Source organism: Rhinoraja longicauda, chromosome 5 (genome assembly GCF_053455715.1).
Source record: "Rhinoraja longicauda isolate Sanriku21f chromosome 5, sRhiLon1.1, whole genome shotgun sequence".
NCBI classification, from domain to species: domain Eukaryota; kingdom Metazoa; phylum Chordata; class Chondrichthyes; order Rajiformes; family Arhynchobatidae; genus Rhinoraja; species Rhinoraja longicauda.
In genome coordinates this window covers 60255844-60272820 of record NC_135957.1, presented here as the reverse complement: position 1 = coordinate 60272820, position 16977 = coordinate 60255844, and the positions used below count along the sequence as shown (strand labels likewise).

General features: G+C 39.7%; 1 protein-coding gene across 1 annotated transcript in view; it reads right to left on the bottom strand.

The window, feature by feature from the left end:
* Positions 1-2824: 2824 nt before the first annotated feature.
* Positions 2825-16977, bottom strand: part of kpna5 (karyopherin alpha 5 (importin alpha 6)) — a 35151-nt gene continuing 20998 nt past the window's right edge. The window contains exons 10-14 of the mRNA XM_078399637.1: positions 15988-16066; positions 11642-11767; positions 10049-10176; positions 7316-7494; positions 2825-4908 (exon numbers count right to left, since the gene is read on the bottom strand). Of these exons, the coding sequence (XP_078255763.1) occupies positions 4721-4908; positions 7316-7494; positions 10049-10176; positions 11642-11767; positions 15988-16066 (700 nt within the window). The 3' untranslated portion in view covers positions 2825-4720. The remainder of the gene's footprint in view (positions 4909-7315; positions 7495-10048; positions 10177-11641; positions 11768-15987; positions 16067-16977) is intronic.

The following is a 16977-nucleotide window of genomic DNA, read 5'->3' as shown; positions in this document are numbered from 1 at the left end:
GATGTCCAAAATTCATTTTACATACAAATTCATAATTTGGCATGTAATGCAACTTTTCAGCAAAAAAAATATGCACACTAAATGCGCATATGTGTTGCACTACATTCATGTGTGAAAAACTATTATTTCCAACAGTCTGTAGTTTTTGGACTACATGTACAATGTCAGGCCCATCATGGGTATATTCTGCTATTTATAGAAAGGTCATTGAACAGAGATACTTTTTGCAACACAAAAAATTGGTTTGTTTTTTCTACTTTGTTTTTTCCTTACACAACCCAATTCTCGGTATTGAATAAAAGAACAATGGTCATAAAATGTATGACGAAGTTATGAAGAAAGAGTTGGTATATGCGACTCAACTAAGCATATGGAAGGATTTCATAGCGCGAGTCTGGGACCGTGCTCACAAGAATCGCAATACAACGCATCGATATTGACCATCCAAAAACAGACGGTAATTTCAATCACTCCTATACCATCTGGCACAACGTTTCTCAACCTTTTTACCCTTGCGGAACCTTTGAAATAATTTTCATGTCTCAGGGACTCCATACATAAAAATTCATCACACGGCTCCTGTCCACTAAAGGCCGTTTCACACTGGCGCCATATAGATGTCGCTAAATATATTCCCTATGATTATTATACTTCTCAGGCATGCGAGTGAGGTCGAAAGAGGAAGAGCCGAGCGCTTGTGCGAGGCGTACAGCGGGGGTCAAAAAATTGGAACATTTACACACAAAATTACCAGTTTCAAGCCACGTTTAGTGCATTTCAAAGTAAAAACAGAGAGTACAAAATATTGTGAATATGTCACTGTATACTAGTAACATTTATTATTTTAATTAATTTAGTTATATAATCTTGCAATTATATTTAACATTTACTCATTGCAGTTCCACCACTGATTATCTGGCACTCTTGGTTCCAGAGCTTTGCTGGTTTATCCAGTTGGCCAAGGGAATCAGCTATGGGGATAGATGTGCTGGCTCCAGCTGGGCTGGAGTTCCAGAGCCCCGGCCGCAGGTTGCAAATTTAACCCACCGATCGGCCGTGGAAGTCCCAATGAGGTCGAGATTGGCTGCCTTGCCAAGGTGGCGCATTTTCGGGGAGACTTCCAGGGCGGGGGTATTTCTCGCGGAACCCCTAGCGACCGAATTGGCAAATTACAATTACTGACTGTTTTGCAGAAAAATACGAGGTGAAACCGGAATGACGGAAATGAAATAAGAAAGCGTAAACTTTCCGCCAAATTTGGAAGGGTGTAAAAGATTAAACCACAGACACAACACATAAAATCAGACACACTTAACAATTACTACTCAAAGTATGAAGTTAAACAGCAAATCAAAGTCATGTGAATGGATTTTATTTTCACTTTCCAGATATTTTCAAATCCAATACACTTCAATGCAACTGAATAATCAATTAGCTTGTGTATGCTTGCAAGATATTCACTAGAAAACTATTCCCCAGTCCAAAAGTGGAAGGAAAAAATGCAACATTCTTTGCACATATACAAAATGCACAAAACAGATTGGAGATCTTTTGCAACTTGACGGTATTTTTATTTAACTTTGTTCCAACACAAATTCAAATTAAAGGAGAATGGGGAGGGTGGAATAAGAGGAAAGGGATTTCAGGACTGTTGATTCCAAGGCTGTTGCCAGCAACAGGAGTAATAGTAATTCCAAATGAAAGAAAATAGATCCAAAATGATGAATATACTTATGTCAAATTGTACAAGCTCTGGACATTGTAAAAAAATATATACACACAAAAACATTAGCTTTAATGAAGATATGTCAATTTAGAGCACAGATTTTTCAAATCTTTAGAAACTTCTGATTTATGCAACTATTGCTGGTAAAGATGTATTGTAATTATTGTTTAATAAATGAAGCTCTTAAATATTTATGCTGATACATCTAGCACAGTATTAGTTTTCAGGTTCACATTATTTTGTATATAACACAACATACATACTGCAAGATGCAGCAAGGTAGCTAATACAAAGTTTAACTCAAAATGAGGCATTGAGTTGGACATGTGGCTAATGTAGCAAACAAAAGCAACAACACAATGCCAAAATTTCTTTTGTCTTTTGCCAAATCAGCATTTGTATTGTGACTTCTCAATTCTATAGCAGGGATACCGACTGGGAAACCAAGCAAAACACTCATTTGCATGGGAACTTTTGAGGCAAGAGGAGACAAAATAGAAAGTATCCCTTTATAGAATTTTTATATACAGTTTTATCCCAGTCAGATAAGTTTATCGTAAACTATCAACTTAAGGGGACATTTTTTTTTAACATAATACTGTTAGAGATTTTAAGCTATTTGGTCATGTTAAATGCTGTGCAAATGAAATATTGAGTAATCTTTCAAAAGTAGTGAAGACTGTAATCAACTTTATGCATGGAGCACTGGTGATCTGTTACGAAACTGAAACAACCATGCATAAAACAGTATGTGGAAATGTTTCCTATCCTGCAATTTTGTATTGCTGTTCCATAGGTTTTAAGAGTTCTAGCTGAATTCAAGCTTTCAGCTATAACTGCTATTTAAAACAAAAATCCCCATAACCTATGAATGGCATGTAGTACAGATGACACTTTTCATTGAAAGGCATCAGCTGTAGTGGAAAAAAACCCAAATAAATTGCTAATTATAACTATGTATTTTAGTAACGGAGCAAGGAGTATTTTAAAGTTTTTCCAAATATCTGTTTCTTTACATACACACTTGCCACTGTACATCAGTTACATTTAATTAATGCAAATTTGGCATGTTTTATACTTTCCACCAACACAGATTAGCAATCTGTTCCCTTTCACTTTAGAATTACTGTTGGCAACATTTGTGAATGACCAGAAACACATGGGTTCCTTTAAAATAGCAAAAGAGGGCATTGAACATCATGTTAACCATTATCACCAATAATTTTTAGCCATTACTTCCCATTTTCATTTTAACGTTGTACAACAGTAAAATTAACTAAATTCTGACGCAGTAAAAATACATGAGAATTACTAAATCAACTAAGTTATGAACTTCAAGATTTAACCAAAATGTATTATCTGTTGAATTTTTAAACAACAGTTGCCCATTTTAAACAATGGATTTTAGGAGAGAAGTAACATGAAAGTAGTGATGTTTGCATATTAACACTGAATCTGCAAGAGCAAAATTCAAAACTTTCTTTACAAAATAAATCAAAATCACTGTACAACATTCTTCACACCAAAGGTTGTCCTTTGCAGGCCCTAAAGATCTGATAGAAAGAAATTTTTAATGCTGCTGCAACACCCAAGAAATAACATCTGAAACTGTGGCTGTGATTTTAAATTGCAGAATACAAATGAAAGATTCAAGGATCACTTTTGCCACCATTTTTCGTTCTTTAATGTCAATATGGTGACTTGACCTTAGATTTTTAATCAGCATTTTAAAACTTTAGGTACCTATTAACCATTTTAGTGATGAAAGTTACTCTGTACTATTTTGTACATAAGTTCATTAAATGAACTATGGCATTTACAGAAATATCACCCCAAGGGACCATCAGTAGTCGTGCTAGTGAAGAAAAATAAATGCATTATTAAATCAGTAATCAGCACTTATGCATTATTAAATCAGTAATCAGAACTTATTTGACTTCAAAATTCTTCTGTCAATGCTTAATTAATAAACAAATTTTACTAAGTGGAAAATGATTACACCTCCCTTCAGTTTAATCTATTTTTTTCCTGGGAGGAAAGAGGATAGAAGATGCAAAGGAGTGGATGGGAGGGAGAAGAGGAGCAAATCTTACATTTAGCTTTTAATCAGGTATTCCTCATTGGATGAACCTATTAGGGAATTCTAAACATAACTAATGAAATTATCAACATGATGTATAGTCAGCAGTGCTACAATTTCAAGTCTCCTGTTCAGAGTGCAATTTGTTTTTAGAAAGTTATAAATAAATTTACAGGTTTTCATATTGAAATATAGACTAGCAAATGCTGACAATTACTGTTTTCATTCACATTAACTTGTACTGTTAACAAATATTTGAAATCAATAACTTTTAAACAATTGTGTCCTAATTTAAAGAGGTAGATTTATCAGCAGGGGTGTACCTTTAAACTCATTAGAGACACTAGTGTTGAAAGTTGCCTTAATAGGTTAAATTTGCTCAACCAGGTATTTTTAAAATGTAAATTAGAGCATACACTTTTAGGACTTTAGAAAGAATTTTGGTCAAATAGTTTTAGACTTAAATTCCATTATTCAACACAAAGGAAACCACACCCTGTAACAGTATTTTGAGGCTCTAGAAACAAAGAATAAATAAGTATTCTGCTTAAATTAGGGCTGTAAACAGTTAAATGAAATAGTACTATTTGATGGCTGTAATTTCAGCTTAAATATTGATGTATCTGCTAGACCAAACTTTTTCTTTTGAGCAATTCAGATACATAATTCAGATCTATGACTCAAGATACCTAAATGAACATTAAATATGCAACATAAAAATCAACAGCCGCAGTTTAAATTACATCTTAAACTGCAAATAGAAAAGTGCATAAGCTGTCTCACATTTTTGCTCTTTCAAAAATGTTCCTAATTTTAAATTCAACTACACCAGCTTTTTAATTTTGGCTCTGAGGATTTGTAGTTATGAATATGGTGCAATGGTGGTATCATAGACAATTTCACCAATCATGCATTTACAACTGGAAACCTTCCATTGGGGCCTCTTGTTGTTGGAAGATGAATTGTTGTTGATTCTCATCCACCTGTGGTGCAATGGTCGAGTCCTCCTCCTCTATCCCAAAATAATGTTCAATCAAGTCAAAGGCCTTCTGATAAATCTCCTGATTTTCATGACTTTGAAGAAATTCAATTTTGTCCAGACCTGAAATTAAAGAATGCAATGTCACATACAAATGGCACTATGTTTCAAATTAATTTACACAATATTCATGGGCCAGATCTCAATGGCTGCTGCCACTGTCTTTAAACAGTGAGTATTGAGATTCAGAAGGCCATATCTTTGCCTGGATAATTCTCAGCATTATTTTAAAATAAATTCTTAAATCCTCTCCCAGATTAGATTAAGGACAGTTTATTGTCGCATGTACCAATTAAGGAACAGCAAAATTCGAATTACCATACAGCCATACTAAAAAAAGCAACAAGACACACAACTACATAAAAGTCAACATAAACATCCACCACAGTGGATTCCCCACGTTTCTCACGGAGATGGAAGGCAATAAAGTCTAATCGTCTTCCTCTTTATTCTCCCGCCGCGGGGCGGCCGAAGCTCCTGCGGCTTGGAGTTCCCGAATTCGGTCTCAAACCAGAGACCGCGAGCTCCACAATGTTAAAATCCGCAGGCTCCCGTGATTGGAGCCCCAAAGTCGATCCCCGACAGGAATCGCAGGAGTTCTTGAAGTTGATCTCCAGCAAAGGCCGCCAACTACTCAATGTTAGGCTGCAGTGCGGACAGAGATACGATACGGAAAAAAAACCGCATCTCTGTCGAGGTAAGAGATTAGAAAAAGTTTCCCCCCCATCTCTCCCCCCTCCCACATAAAACAAGCTAAAGACTAAAAACATACATTTAACACATTATGTTAATAACACATTTAACACAGCTAAAACATTATAACCACCGAAAGGTGAAGTGAATAACATTGGTCATCTTGTTACAATGGCACCTGTCAAGGGGTGGGATAAATTAGGCAGCAAGTGAACAGTCAGTTCTTGAAGTTGATGTGTTGGATACAGGAGAAATGGGCAGGAGTAAAGACCTGGGCCAAATTGTTATGGCCAGACGACTGGTTCAGAGCATCTCTGAAACGGCAAGGCTTGTGGGGTACTCCCGGTCAGCAGTGGCGAGTACCTACCAACAGTGGTCCGAGGAGGGACAAACCACAAACCGGGGACAGTGTGTTAGGTGCCCAAGGCTCATCGATGCGCGAAGGCAATGATGGCTATCCCGTCTGGTCCGAACAAACCGTGGGAAGACGACAAGCCGGTGGAGGGAGTGTGATGCTCTGGGCAACGTTCTGCTGGGAAACACTGGGTCCGGCCATTCATGTGGACGTCAATTTGACACGTGTCACCTACCTAAACATCGTTGCAGACCAGGTACACCCCTTCATGCCAATGGTATTCCCTGATGGCAGTGGCCTCTTTCAGCAGGATAATGCGCCATGCCACATTGTTCAGGAATGGTTTGAGGAACATGAAGTGTTCACGGTGTTGCCCTGGCCTCCAAATTCTCCAGATCTCAATCCGATTGAGCATCTGTGGGATGTGCTGGATCGACACGTCCGATCCACGGCGGCTCCACCGCGTAACTTACAGGACTTAAAGGATCTGCTGCTAATGTTTTGGTGCCAGATACCACAGAACACCTTCAGGGGTCTTGTAGAGTCCATGCCTCGGCGGGTCAGCGCTGTTTTGGCAGCACACGGAGGACCAACAGCATATTAGGCAGGGGGTCATAATGTTTTGGCTGATTGGTGTACATACAAACAAAGGAGGAAGGGACAGACTGGCACCACCTGATGGATGTTAGACAATGTATCTGATTTGATAATAAGATTTGATGCAGGATTTGAAATTGCACCAATTTCAATGTATAAAGGGAAAAGGATTAGGAGACAAAAGGGAAAGCAAGTCCTTCATAGGTATTTAGAGTAAATAATTAAACATTTGTTAAAACAACTTCAATTTTAACAGCCTTTAAGCATCAGATATTTAGAATTATAAAATCAGGTACAAAGCTTTGCCAATAGTTAACTGTTAAAAGAACTCTGGACAGCGAGAACAGAGACTGCACAACTGGATTCTGATGCACACCACAATGCAATCGGCCCATTAGATCTAAACCAGGAACATACCGCACTGCAGACAATTATTTGAGCAAGAGCAGACTGGATCAGCAAAAAATTGGCCTTATGGAAAGCAAGAAACCTGGGTGATATTGCATCATTATTTGCCAGGTAAATCAGATTCAGGACTTAGTTAATATACCCAATTCAGAAAGTAATGTTTAAAAATATATCAAACTAGGAAAGACCACAGGAACACCCAAATCTGTTTGTGGTTTATATCCAACATTATCAAAGGACAAAAAACATTATCAGTCTGAAGAAGGGTCTCAACCCGAAACGTCACCCATTCCATCTCTCCAGAGATGCTGTCTGTCCCGCTGAGCTACTCCAGCATTGTGTGTCTATTATCAAAAGACTGTTTCTTTAAAGAGAGACAGATAGTTATTTACTCTCTTCTACAAACACTTTCCTTACCATAGGCTTCCTCAATAAGGGCACAGTATGGATTGATACCAGTTCCATTCTGCTTGGCCTCTTGTTCTCCTAACCGTAGAATATTTTCTAGTCCATTCAAAGCAACCTGGACAATTTTGGAGTCCATGACTGTAAGTAAGTCGCACAAAGGTTTGATGCAGCCCAATTCTACCAAATACCTTTAAAGGAAAATAAAGCTTCCAGTCAATAAACATTTCAGAAATCATGTAAACAAATCTAAATATTTTCAAACTGCTCATGGTAAGATTAAAATAGCCAAGAGCCAGCAGAATTAGTTTTAGCAAATATCCTAGGACTTATTGCCAGATCAACAATAAGAATTATCTACTTTTACTGCCAAATCTATTAAAAAAAGACACTGATCTATGTTTCCTTCTATTTATGCCACAAGAGTAGCTGCACTTCCAAGGTGCTTTATTGGCTGTAAAGTACTCTATTGGCATAAGAGCTTTAAGATATGGCAAAGTTGTGAGGCATGCTACATACATTCAAATATCATTCCTTAAAATCCAATGCTAAGTAATTCAATTGTCTGTTAATGTAACATTGGGTCTCCTCCCCGTCCCCACAAAGTTCCAAATTTTAGGCTAATAAACATTTAACCACGCATAACAAACATTCAACAATACTTTTTGGTAATGATTTGAAGTTCAGGTCTGAAAAACACTAAAAGGTTATCTTAGTTCATTCATTTTTTGCCGAGAACATGGACAAAGACATCTTTTAATTAACAAGATTAAGGAATGCTTAGTTTTTGAGCATTTTATTTGATGTAAAATTTGAACAGCATCAATTTCAGCTTGGCACTATGTAAACACTTGTGGATTACATTATCAAAAATTACTGACTAAACAATAACTTGATCTATTGATCTACATTTTGCAGTCAGTAACCAGTTGAAAACACAATGTACTCCCAAGATTAAAGTTCTATAAAACACTCTCCATTCTCAATGGTACAACCAAATCCAACACTGTGGCCCCAAAAAAATCCTAAATGGTGGCAACGTAAAAATAAACAAAAAAGTGTTTGAAAAATTAAATCTTAATTAATTCAGAAATATGTACATCATATAAAATGTACGTTGACCTGTTGTGGCAATTACTTCTCACTCAAATCAATGCCATTACTCATGTAGTCAGATCCAACCTACCACAGATTCAACAAACCCTTCGGTTTAATTGCCAGGGTATGTAATAAATTCAGGCTCTGCTATTGGTGTCAAGGAGGTTCCAACAGAAATATTGTTGGCAAAATTTAAGAAAATACTCAAGATATTTTGGATTTCCATATACAACTTGTAGTATTCTAATGCACGGGGAAACACGGGGAAACAAAATGCTGCCACCTTAATGTTCAAAGACCATTTCTTTCACCTTTGAGGAAGTGAACCAAGCACAAAAATCTCAGAAGAAATCGTGCCTCATCTTTTTCTTAAGTGGGTAACGCCTTAATATTAAACAGCGCCCCTTAAGATTTAGATTCACCCACAAGTGTAACTATCCTCAAATGGCACCCTGTCCCGCAGGCACATGTGCTTCAATCAACTTACTTCCTTCTAAATTCCACACGTACAAACCTACATATCCATCCTTTCCATACAAGACTGAGCATTCCAGGAATATGCCCCGTAAACCTTTTTTGAATTGCTTTGCAATGCATTAACATCCTTCTTTAGGGCCAATATTGCACACAAATGTGGATTACCAATGTCCTATAAGTTAAGTAGTATCTCCCTACATTGTAACGAATTCACTCACAATTACAATAATAATTACCTTCTCCACTTGCAGGTTAGGTTTTTTTTGTGAAATACTGTGACCCATCCTTAATTAATTAAAATTTAAGATTGTTGAAAACATTAGGGACGCAGTGGTGCTGGTTTCCATATAGCTGGCAAGCTCCTCTTTTGTCTCTACATATGCGTCTTCCATCAACGTCATCTTGTTTGGTCGTCCCGGGTTCAGTCTTCCATGGGTGGGTTCCCACAGCACAACCTTGTTTGCTGGTATTTCTGGATGGCGGTGGCAATGACCAGCGAGCCTCATCCTTCTCGACCTGATCTTCTCGGTCAGAGGTGGAATCTCCCCATAGAGCTGGGCTTTGGTGGCGTGGTCCCTCCAACTGACATTTTGAACTTTGAGCATTCGGATGTAGAAACCATCGAGAGACTTGGACAATGCTCGAGTGAGTCCATGCCTCACACCCGTTCAATAATATTGTCTCTAGTTACATGGAATAATCTCAGTTTGAGACCATTAGATATCCAAGACCCTTACACCCATCTGCATCTCACCAATTAGGCATCCTTTATTTTTTCATACCAAAATGGACAATTCCACATTCTCATATTACACTATTTGCCAATCTATGCCCAATTAACCTATTAGATCCACGGTAGCTTCTTGTGCCTTTCCGAACTTATTTTGCTTCTCATCTCAGCAGATTCAGCAACCATACCTCTGTTCTCCCATCCACATTAATGTGAAATCTTCTACATCTTGAGCTTTCATTTTCTGCAATAACCTTTGACATGGCACTTTATTCAATGTTTTCTGAAATCCTGGCATTAGTTGGACTCCAAGTTTGACTCTGCACAATTTAGTTTCTAGACATTGTATGACAGATAGTAAATATACAAAGTTTCCAGTCACTTAAACTAAAAACACAAATGTTGGGAAATGAACATCATATTTCTGGTTTATAATTTACCTGATCTGTTCTGGAGTCCCACCAGATGTTGCATTTGTGATAGCCCAAGCAGCCTCCTTCCTAGTGCGGAATTCAGCCTTTTGAAGAACATCAATTAACACTGGGAAAATATTTGCATCTATTACTGCCTGTTAAATACGAGACAGAATACAAATATCAAAACAGGGCTTATTGCATGACCAGTTATCAACAAAAGTCTGTAAAAAAAAAATTTGATGGTCTCATCACTTCTTAAGGCTATGCTGTATAATTACAAATAATTTTCATTCAAATCCAGAAGTTTCCAGGATACATGCATGGTTCATTTTTAGCATTCTCTGGAAATAATTGCGCCACAAGTCTGTTGGGTACAGGCTGATAGACATCTGCCAAGGCCTTTCAACCTCGCGTTCATAAACTTAATTTTCTCAATTCCTTAATTGGTTAGCAATGGCAACCAACTGGCATCCCGCAATTGTGTTTTTCCACCAATTTAAGTGGTTTATTTTAAGTCGCTGTATCTGAATTAGTTTCATACTTGTGAAATGTATTGGTCATCACATTTTGTAAAACTGTGCCATCTAAAGTTTCTTTTGACACCATTTAAATACTTAATTTACTTTGAACAGTGCAATTTATCATATCATATATATACAGCCGGAAACAGGCCCTTTCGGCCCACCAAGTCCGTGCCGCCCAGCGATCCCCGTACATTAACACTATCCTACACCCACTAGGGACAATTTTTACATTTACCCAGCCAATTAACCTACATACCTGTACGTCTTTGGAGTGTGGGAGGAAACCGAAGATCTCGGAGAAAACCCACGCAGGTCACGGGGAGAACGTACAAACTCCTTACAGTGCAGCACCCGTAGTCAGGATCGAACCTGAGTCTCCGGCGCTGCATTCGCTGTAAAGCAGCAACTCTACCGCTGCGCTACCGTGCCGCCCATTAGCCGTGACGATGCTGGGAGTTAACTTGGCATTCGAAAAGCTGAATACTGCACCCATAAGCATGAAAACTGTGGTTGTTAATTCAGAGCAGTAGTAAGTGCTGAACAACATTTTTTTGCAAGGCATTAAACCACATCACATTGGGGTCCGAAGAGGTGGGGGAACTCTAATGTCCAGGCAAATACTTAGCTTTCATTCAACACTACAAAACAAATGTTGGCAATGTTAGTGTTTGCTGTGTGGCCACATTTTCCAATTCTTCTTCAAAAATTAATTTACCACCAAAAGCGCAGTGGGGCATTCTAAGCCCATAAAAAGCTGTTGTAATCCAAGTCCTTCTTGGTCATCTTTCTGAACTTCCTTTCAAGTAACCATTTACCATGAAAAAGCCAAACTTAAAAAAAATATGCATAATGCTACCATCCTTCATGGACACTTGCGTGTGGATTGCATTTGGTTCCTATCATTAAACTAAAAGGAATGGATCATATTACATTGTGGTAGAATAAAAGGAGTTGGCCAATCTAACCCAAATCCATTCCAGTCACAATATAAAACAACCTTCAAATGATATTTTGTTGTTGGGCTTTAAGAGTTCTAAATTAAGGAAACGTATTAACAGATTTTACATCGTGCAATAACGTGGAAGTACAGTACCTGGATTTGTGCTCGGTTTCCTGCAGTAATGTTTGAAACTGTCCAGCAAGCTTCCTTTCTTATTGATTCTTTAGGGCTGCTTAACAAATGAAGTAGGCAGGGCAATGCAGAGCAGTTCAAAATTACCTAAGGAAAAATTAAAACACCTGTAAAGCATGCAAATAAAACTATCCTGAGCCCATCAACTCAAAGTTTAGAAAGAAACAAGTACAAAAATAGTTACTTAGTCTCCCATGTATTAAGCTCACACGACAGATTCTGTTTCTCATTTGTATTTACCATAGAGGTTTTGGAAGCTAAGGAATTATGGGAAATGAATATGATGCCTTGGTAAATATCCAGATTACAAGAGGTGGGGCATATTAAGGTGGTTACATTTCCTGGGCTCGATTCTAGGATACAGTGGGAAGCCACAGAACAAATGGAAGGTATACTTTCATCATTAGCCAGAAGCAAGGTACTAGGAGATTAGAAGATGGTCGGGAGCTACAGACTGGTGAACACATCAATGGTGGGAAAGTTGGAGGAGGGGATTCTGAGGGACAGGATTTGGAAAAGCAAGGACTGATTAGGGATAGGTACATGGATAGAAAAGGTTTAGCGGGTTGTGGGCCAAACACAGCCAAAAATTGTACTGGCACAAATAGACATCTTGGTCAACATGGACGAGTTGGAGCAAATGCTGTATATAACACTAAAAATCACTTGTTTGTTATTCTTTGGTATCTTGTCCTACCTCTCTCACTAGCTTTAAAAAAAATCAACTGCCCCAACACTGCTCAATATGTCTGATCCTCAACTGTAATTAATTATACCATCTACAATGATTTGTATCAACCAAGTATCTTTCAGAATGCGAATTGAATTAGTAACACATTAAGAATTGTAAATATGGCACAATTCCTCTAAAAGCATTCATTTCTATAGACAATAGGTGCAGGAGTAGGCCATTCGAGCCAGCACCGCCATTTAATGTGATCATGGCTGACCATTCTCAATCAGTACCCCGTTCCTGCCTTCTCCCCATACCCCCTGACTCCACTATCCTTAAGAGCTCTATCTAGCTCTCTCTTGAATGCATTCAGAGAATTGGCCTCCACTGCCTTCCGAGGCAGAGAATTCCAGATTCACAACTCTAACTGAAAAAGTTTTTCCTCATCTCCATTCTAAATGGCCTACCCCTTATTCTTAAACCGTGGCCCCTTGTTCTGGACTCCCCCAACATTAGGAACATGTTTCCTGCGCTAACGTGTCCAACCCCTTAATAATCTTATACGTTTCGATAAGATCCCCTCTCATCCTTCTAAATTCCAGTGTACACATGCCTGGTCGCTCCAGTCTTTCAACATATGACAGTCCCGCCATTCCGGGAATTAACCTAGTAAACCTACGCCGCACGCCCTCAATAGCAAGAATATCCTTCCTCAAATTTGGAGACCAAAACTGCACAGTACTCCAGGTGCGGTCTCACTAGGGCCCTGTACAACTGCAGAAGGACCTCTTTGCTCCTATACTCAACTCCTCTTGTTATGAAGGCCAACATTCCACTGGCTTTCTTCACTGCTGTACCTGCATGCTTCCTTTCAGTGACTGCACTTCTACTTTCAGCAATACACGTTACAGAATTAACTGCAGGAGGCTGTCCTTGCGGGACTTGTATTTACCTTTTGTTACCAGCAGCAAAATAATTTGCAATTAAAATAAGATTAATGTAGTTTTTTTGGGGATGCACAGAAATAGTTAATCCTCTCCATATAATGCCCTCTTAAAACATTTCAACTGAGGCAACATAATAGGTATTGACAGATCATTTGAAGAAAAAAATGATTTCCCACGATACAAAAGGGAAAACTGACAGCATTTATTGTCAACCCTAATTACCCATCAATTGAGGCAGTTCAAGAGCACACAAACCAAATCAGGCAAGATGACAGATTTTCTTCCCTGAAGAGCATAAAGTGAACCAGGTGGGAAGTTTTTTTTTGTCCGCAAGAACTTTAATTACAGATTTAATTAATAAAATTTCCATAGTTGCCACGTTGTTCTTACTGAGATGTATAAAACAATGAACAAAGTGAGCATTCAGTCTGCTTCCCAAGGTAAAGGATTCTAAAACTAGAAGAGACTGGATCAAGGTGAGAGGGGAGAGATTTAAGAGGGACCTCTTTTTCAACTCGAAAGGTAGTCCATATCTGGAAATGAGCTGCCAGATAATAATAATAATAATAATAATAATATTCATTTATTGTCATTGCAACGAGTACAACGAAATTAAAAAATAGCCAATCCTGACGGTGCGTACAAACATATATGCAATAAATGCAAAAACAAATAAATACATAAATACAATTAAATACAATTATATTAAGTACAAGATTTTTTAATGGTGTTGCCTAGTGCAACGGTAGTGTTCAGTTCTCGTATGGCCCTGGGGTAAAAACTGTTCTTAAGTCTGTTTGTTCGGGATTTGATCGACCTGAAACGTCGACCAGAGGGCAGATGAACAAACAGACGGTGGCCGGGGTGGGATGGATCTTTTATTATTTTGCCTGCTCTACTGAGGCAGCGTAGGCTGAACAGGTGCTCCAGGGAGGGCAGTGAGCAGCCGATGATCTTCTGGGCCGTCGTGATGACCCTCTGAAGGGCCTTCCTGTCCTTTTCTGAGCAGCTGGCATACCATGTGGTTATACAGTATGCCAGCACACTCTCGATGGAGCAGCGATAGAAGGACAACATGAGCTTCTCCTGCAGGTTGGTTTTCCTGAGGATCCTCAGGAAGTGGAGTCTCTGCTGTGCCTTCTTTACTGTGGTGATGGTGTTGGTAGACCAGGTAAGATCCTCTGCGATGTGCGTACCCAGGAACCTGAAAGCTGGTACCCTTTCCACACAGACCCCATTGATGTAGAGTGGGTCGTAATCTCCACTGGTTTTTCTAAAGTCAATTATAAGTTCCTTTGTTTTGGAGGAGTTCAGGACCAGATTGTTCACTGAACACCATGCTGCCAGCCTTTGGATTTCATCCCTATAGGCTGTCTCATCTCCTTCTGAGATGAGTCCAACCACAGTCGTGTCATCCGCAAACTTGATGATGGTGTTGGTGGGATGGGTGGGGGCGCAGTCGTGAGTGTAGAGGGAGTAAGGGATGGGGCTCAACACACAGCCCTGTGGTGAGCCGGTGCTCAGTGTAATGGTGGAGGAGAGGTGAGGGCCTATTTTGACAGTCTGGGGGCGGTTGGTCAGGAAGTCCTTGATCCATTGGCAGATGGTTTGGGAAAATCCAAGGTCGGAAAGTTTGGTGACCAGTCTGCTCGGGATGACCGTGTTAAAGGCAGAGCTGAAGTCGAGGAAGAGCATCCTCACATAGCTCCCCTGGTGTTCAAGGTGGGTCAGTGCAGTGTGAAGAGCAGTGTCGATGGCATCCCCTGTAGACCTATTTGCTCTGTAGGCAAACTGGTGTGGGTCGAAGGTGGGTGGGAGGCTGGCTTTGATGTGCTGCAGGACCAGTCTCTCGAAGCACTTTGTGATGACCGGTGTGAGTGCTACCGGACGGTAGTCGTTAAGACCGCTGATGACAGACTTTTTCGGCAGTGGGATGATTATGGCGGACTTCAGGCAGGGAGGGATGGTGGATTTTAAAAGGGACAGGTTGAAGATTTTTGTGAAGACCTCAGATAATTGGTCTGCACATTCCCTCAGCACTCTGCCCGTCACACCATCGGGGCCTGCAGCTTTCCTGGGATTCACTGCTCTGAGCACGCGCTTAACATCATACTCCTGCACAGTGAAGGTGTTGCTGTCAGGTGCTGGAGAGGGTGTTATGTCTGCCACTGTAGCTTTCACCTCGAAACGAGCAAAGAAACAGTTAAGTTCCTCTGCCAGCGAGGCGTCGCCGTCGGCAGTAGTGCGGTTGCTGGTCTTGTAGTTGGTGATGTGCTGGATGCCTTGCCATACCCGCCGTGGGTCATTGTTGGAAAAGTGGTTCTCAATCTTCCTCTTGTAGGACGCTTTGTAGCCATAGAGGCGGATATAATAACTGTCAAAGTACCTGTATACACAAGTATATGGATAGGAGGGCAGTGGGCCAAATATAGGCAAATGGGACTAACCCAATGTGCCAAATTGGTCAGTGTGGACAAGTTGAGTCAAAGAACCCAATTCCATGCTGTATGACTCATCTCTCATCAACATGACCTGCCACTTTAAAGCCTGTGTAATGTGTATCCAGATGTTTCTCAACATACTTTAAAAAGCTTTAGCTTTTACTGTTTCTCTTTGAACAACTGGCATAAAGATAAAAAATAACGATCCAATACATACAATGTCCAAAGGATAGATCACATACGCACCTGTGTCTGGATGTCATCTCCAGTAACTATGTTTCCTACAGCTCTCAGTGCAGGTGACACCACCTTATAATCGTTATGCCTATTAAAGAACAGGACAAATCTGCATAACATTCATCTCCACACATAAAAGCAAAGTTAGTTAAAAAGCATTCAGCAAGAGTATTTGCTTAAATAAATGTGACTATTGTAATTAAGACTAAATAAAATCATATGGATAACACAATGAACTTCGAAGATCGAGGACATAGGTTTACGGTGAAGGGGAAAAGATTTAACAGGAATCCGAGGGGTAACTATTTCACACAAAGGGTGGCGGGTGTACGAAACAAGCTGCCAGAAGAGGTAAACATAAAGAATAGTTGCAGGAGTAGGCCATTCAGCCCTTCGAGCAAGTCACCTTGCAGCCTCAGCATCCTCCTCATAGCTCACCCTGCCACCCAGCTTTGTGTCATCTGCAAACTTGGAGATGTTACATTTAATTCCTTTGTCTAAATTGTTAATATATATTGTAAATAACTGGGGTCCCAGCACCGAGTCTTGTGGCACCCCACTAATCATTGCCTGCCATTGTGAAAAGGGCCCATTAATTCCTGCTCTTTGCTTTGTCTGCCAACCAGCTCTCTATCCATGTCAATACCCTACCCCCAATACAATGTGCTCTAATTTTGCACACTAATGTCATGTGGGACCTTGTCAAAGGCTTTTTGAAAGTCCAGGTACACCACATCCACTGGCTCTCCATTACCCATTCTACTTGTTACATCCTCAAAAGATTTCCCCTTCATAAATCCATGCTTACTTTGACAGATCCTGTCACTGCTTTTTAAATGCAGTGCCATTACATCTTTAATAATCAACAAGCATCTTCCCCACTACCAATGTCAGGCTAACTGGTCCAGAATTCAGTTTTCTCTCTCCCTCCTTTCTTAAAAAGTGAGGTTACATTGGCTACCCTCCCGTCCACAGAAACAGATCCAGATTCTATAGAAC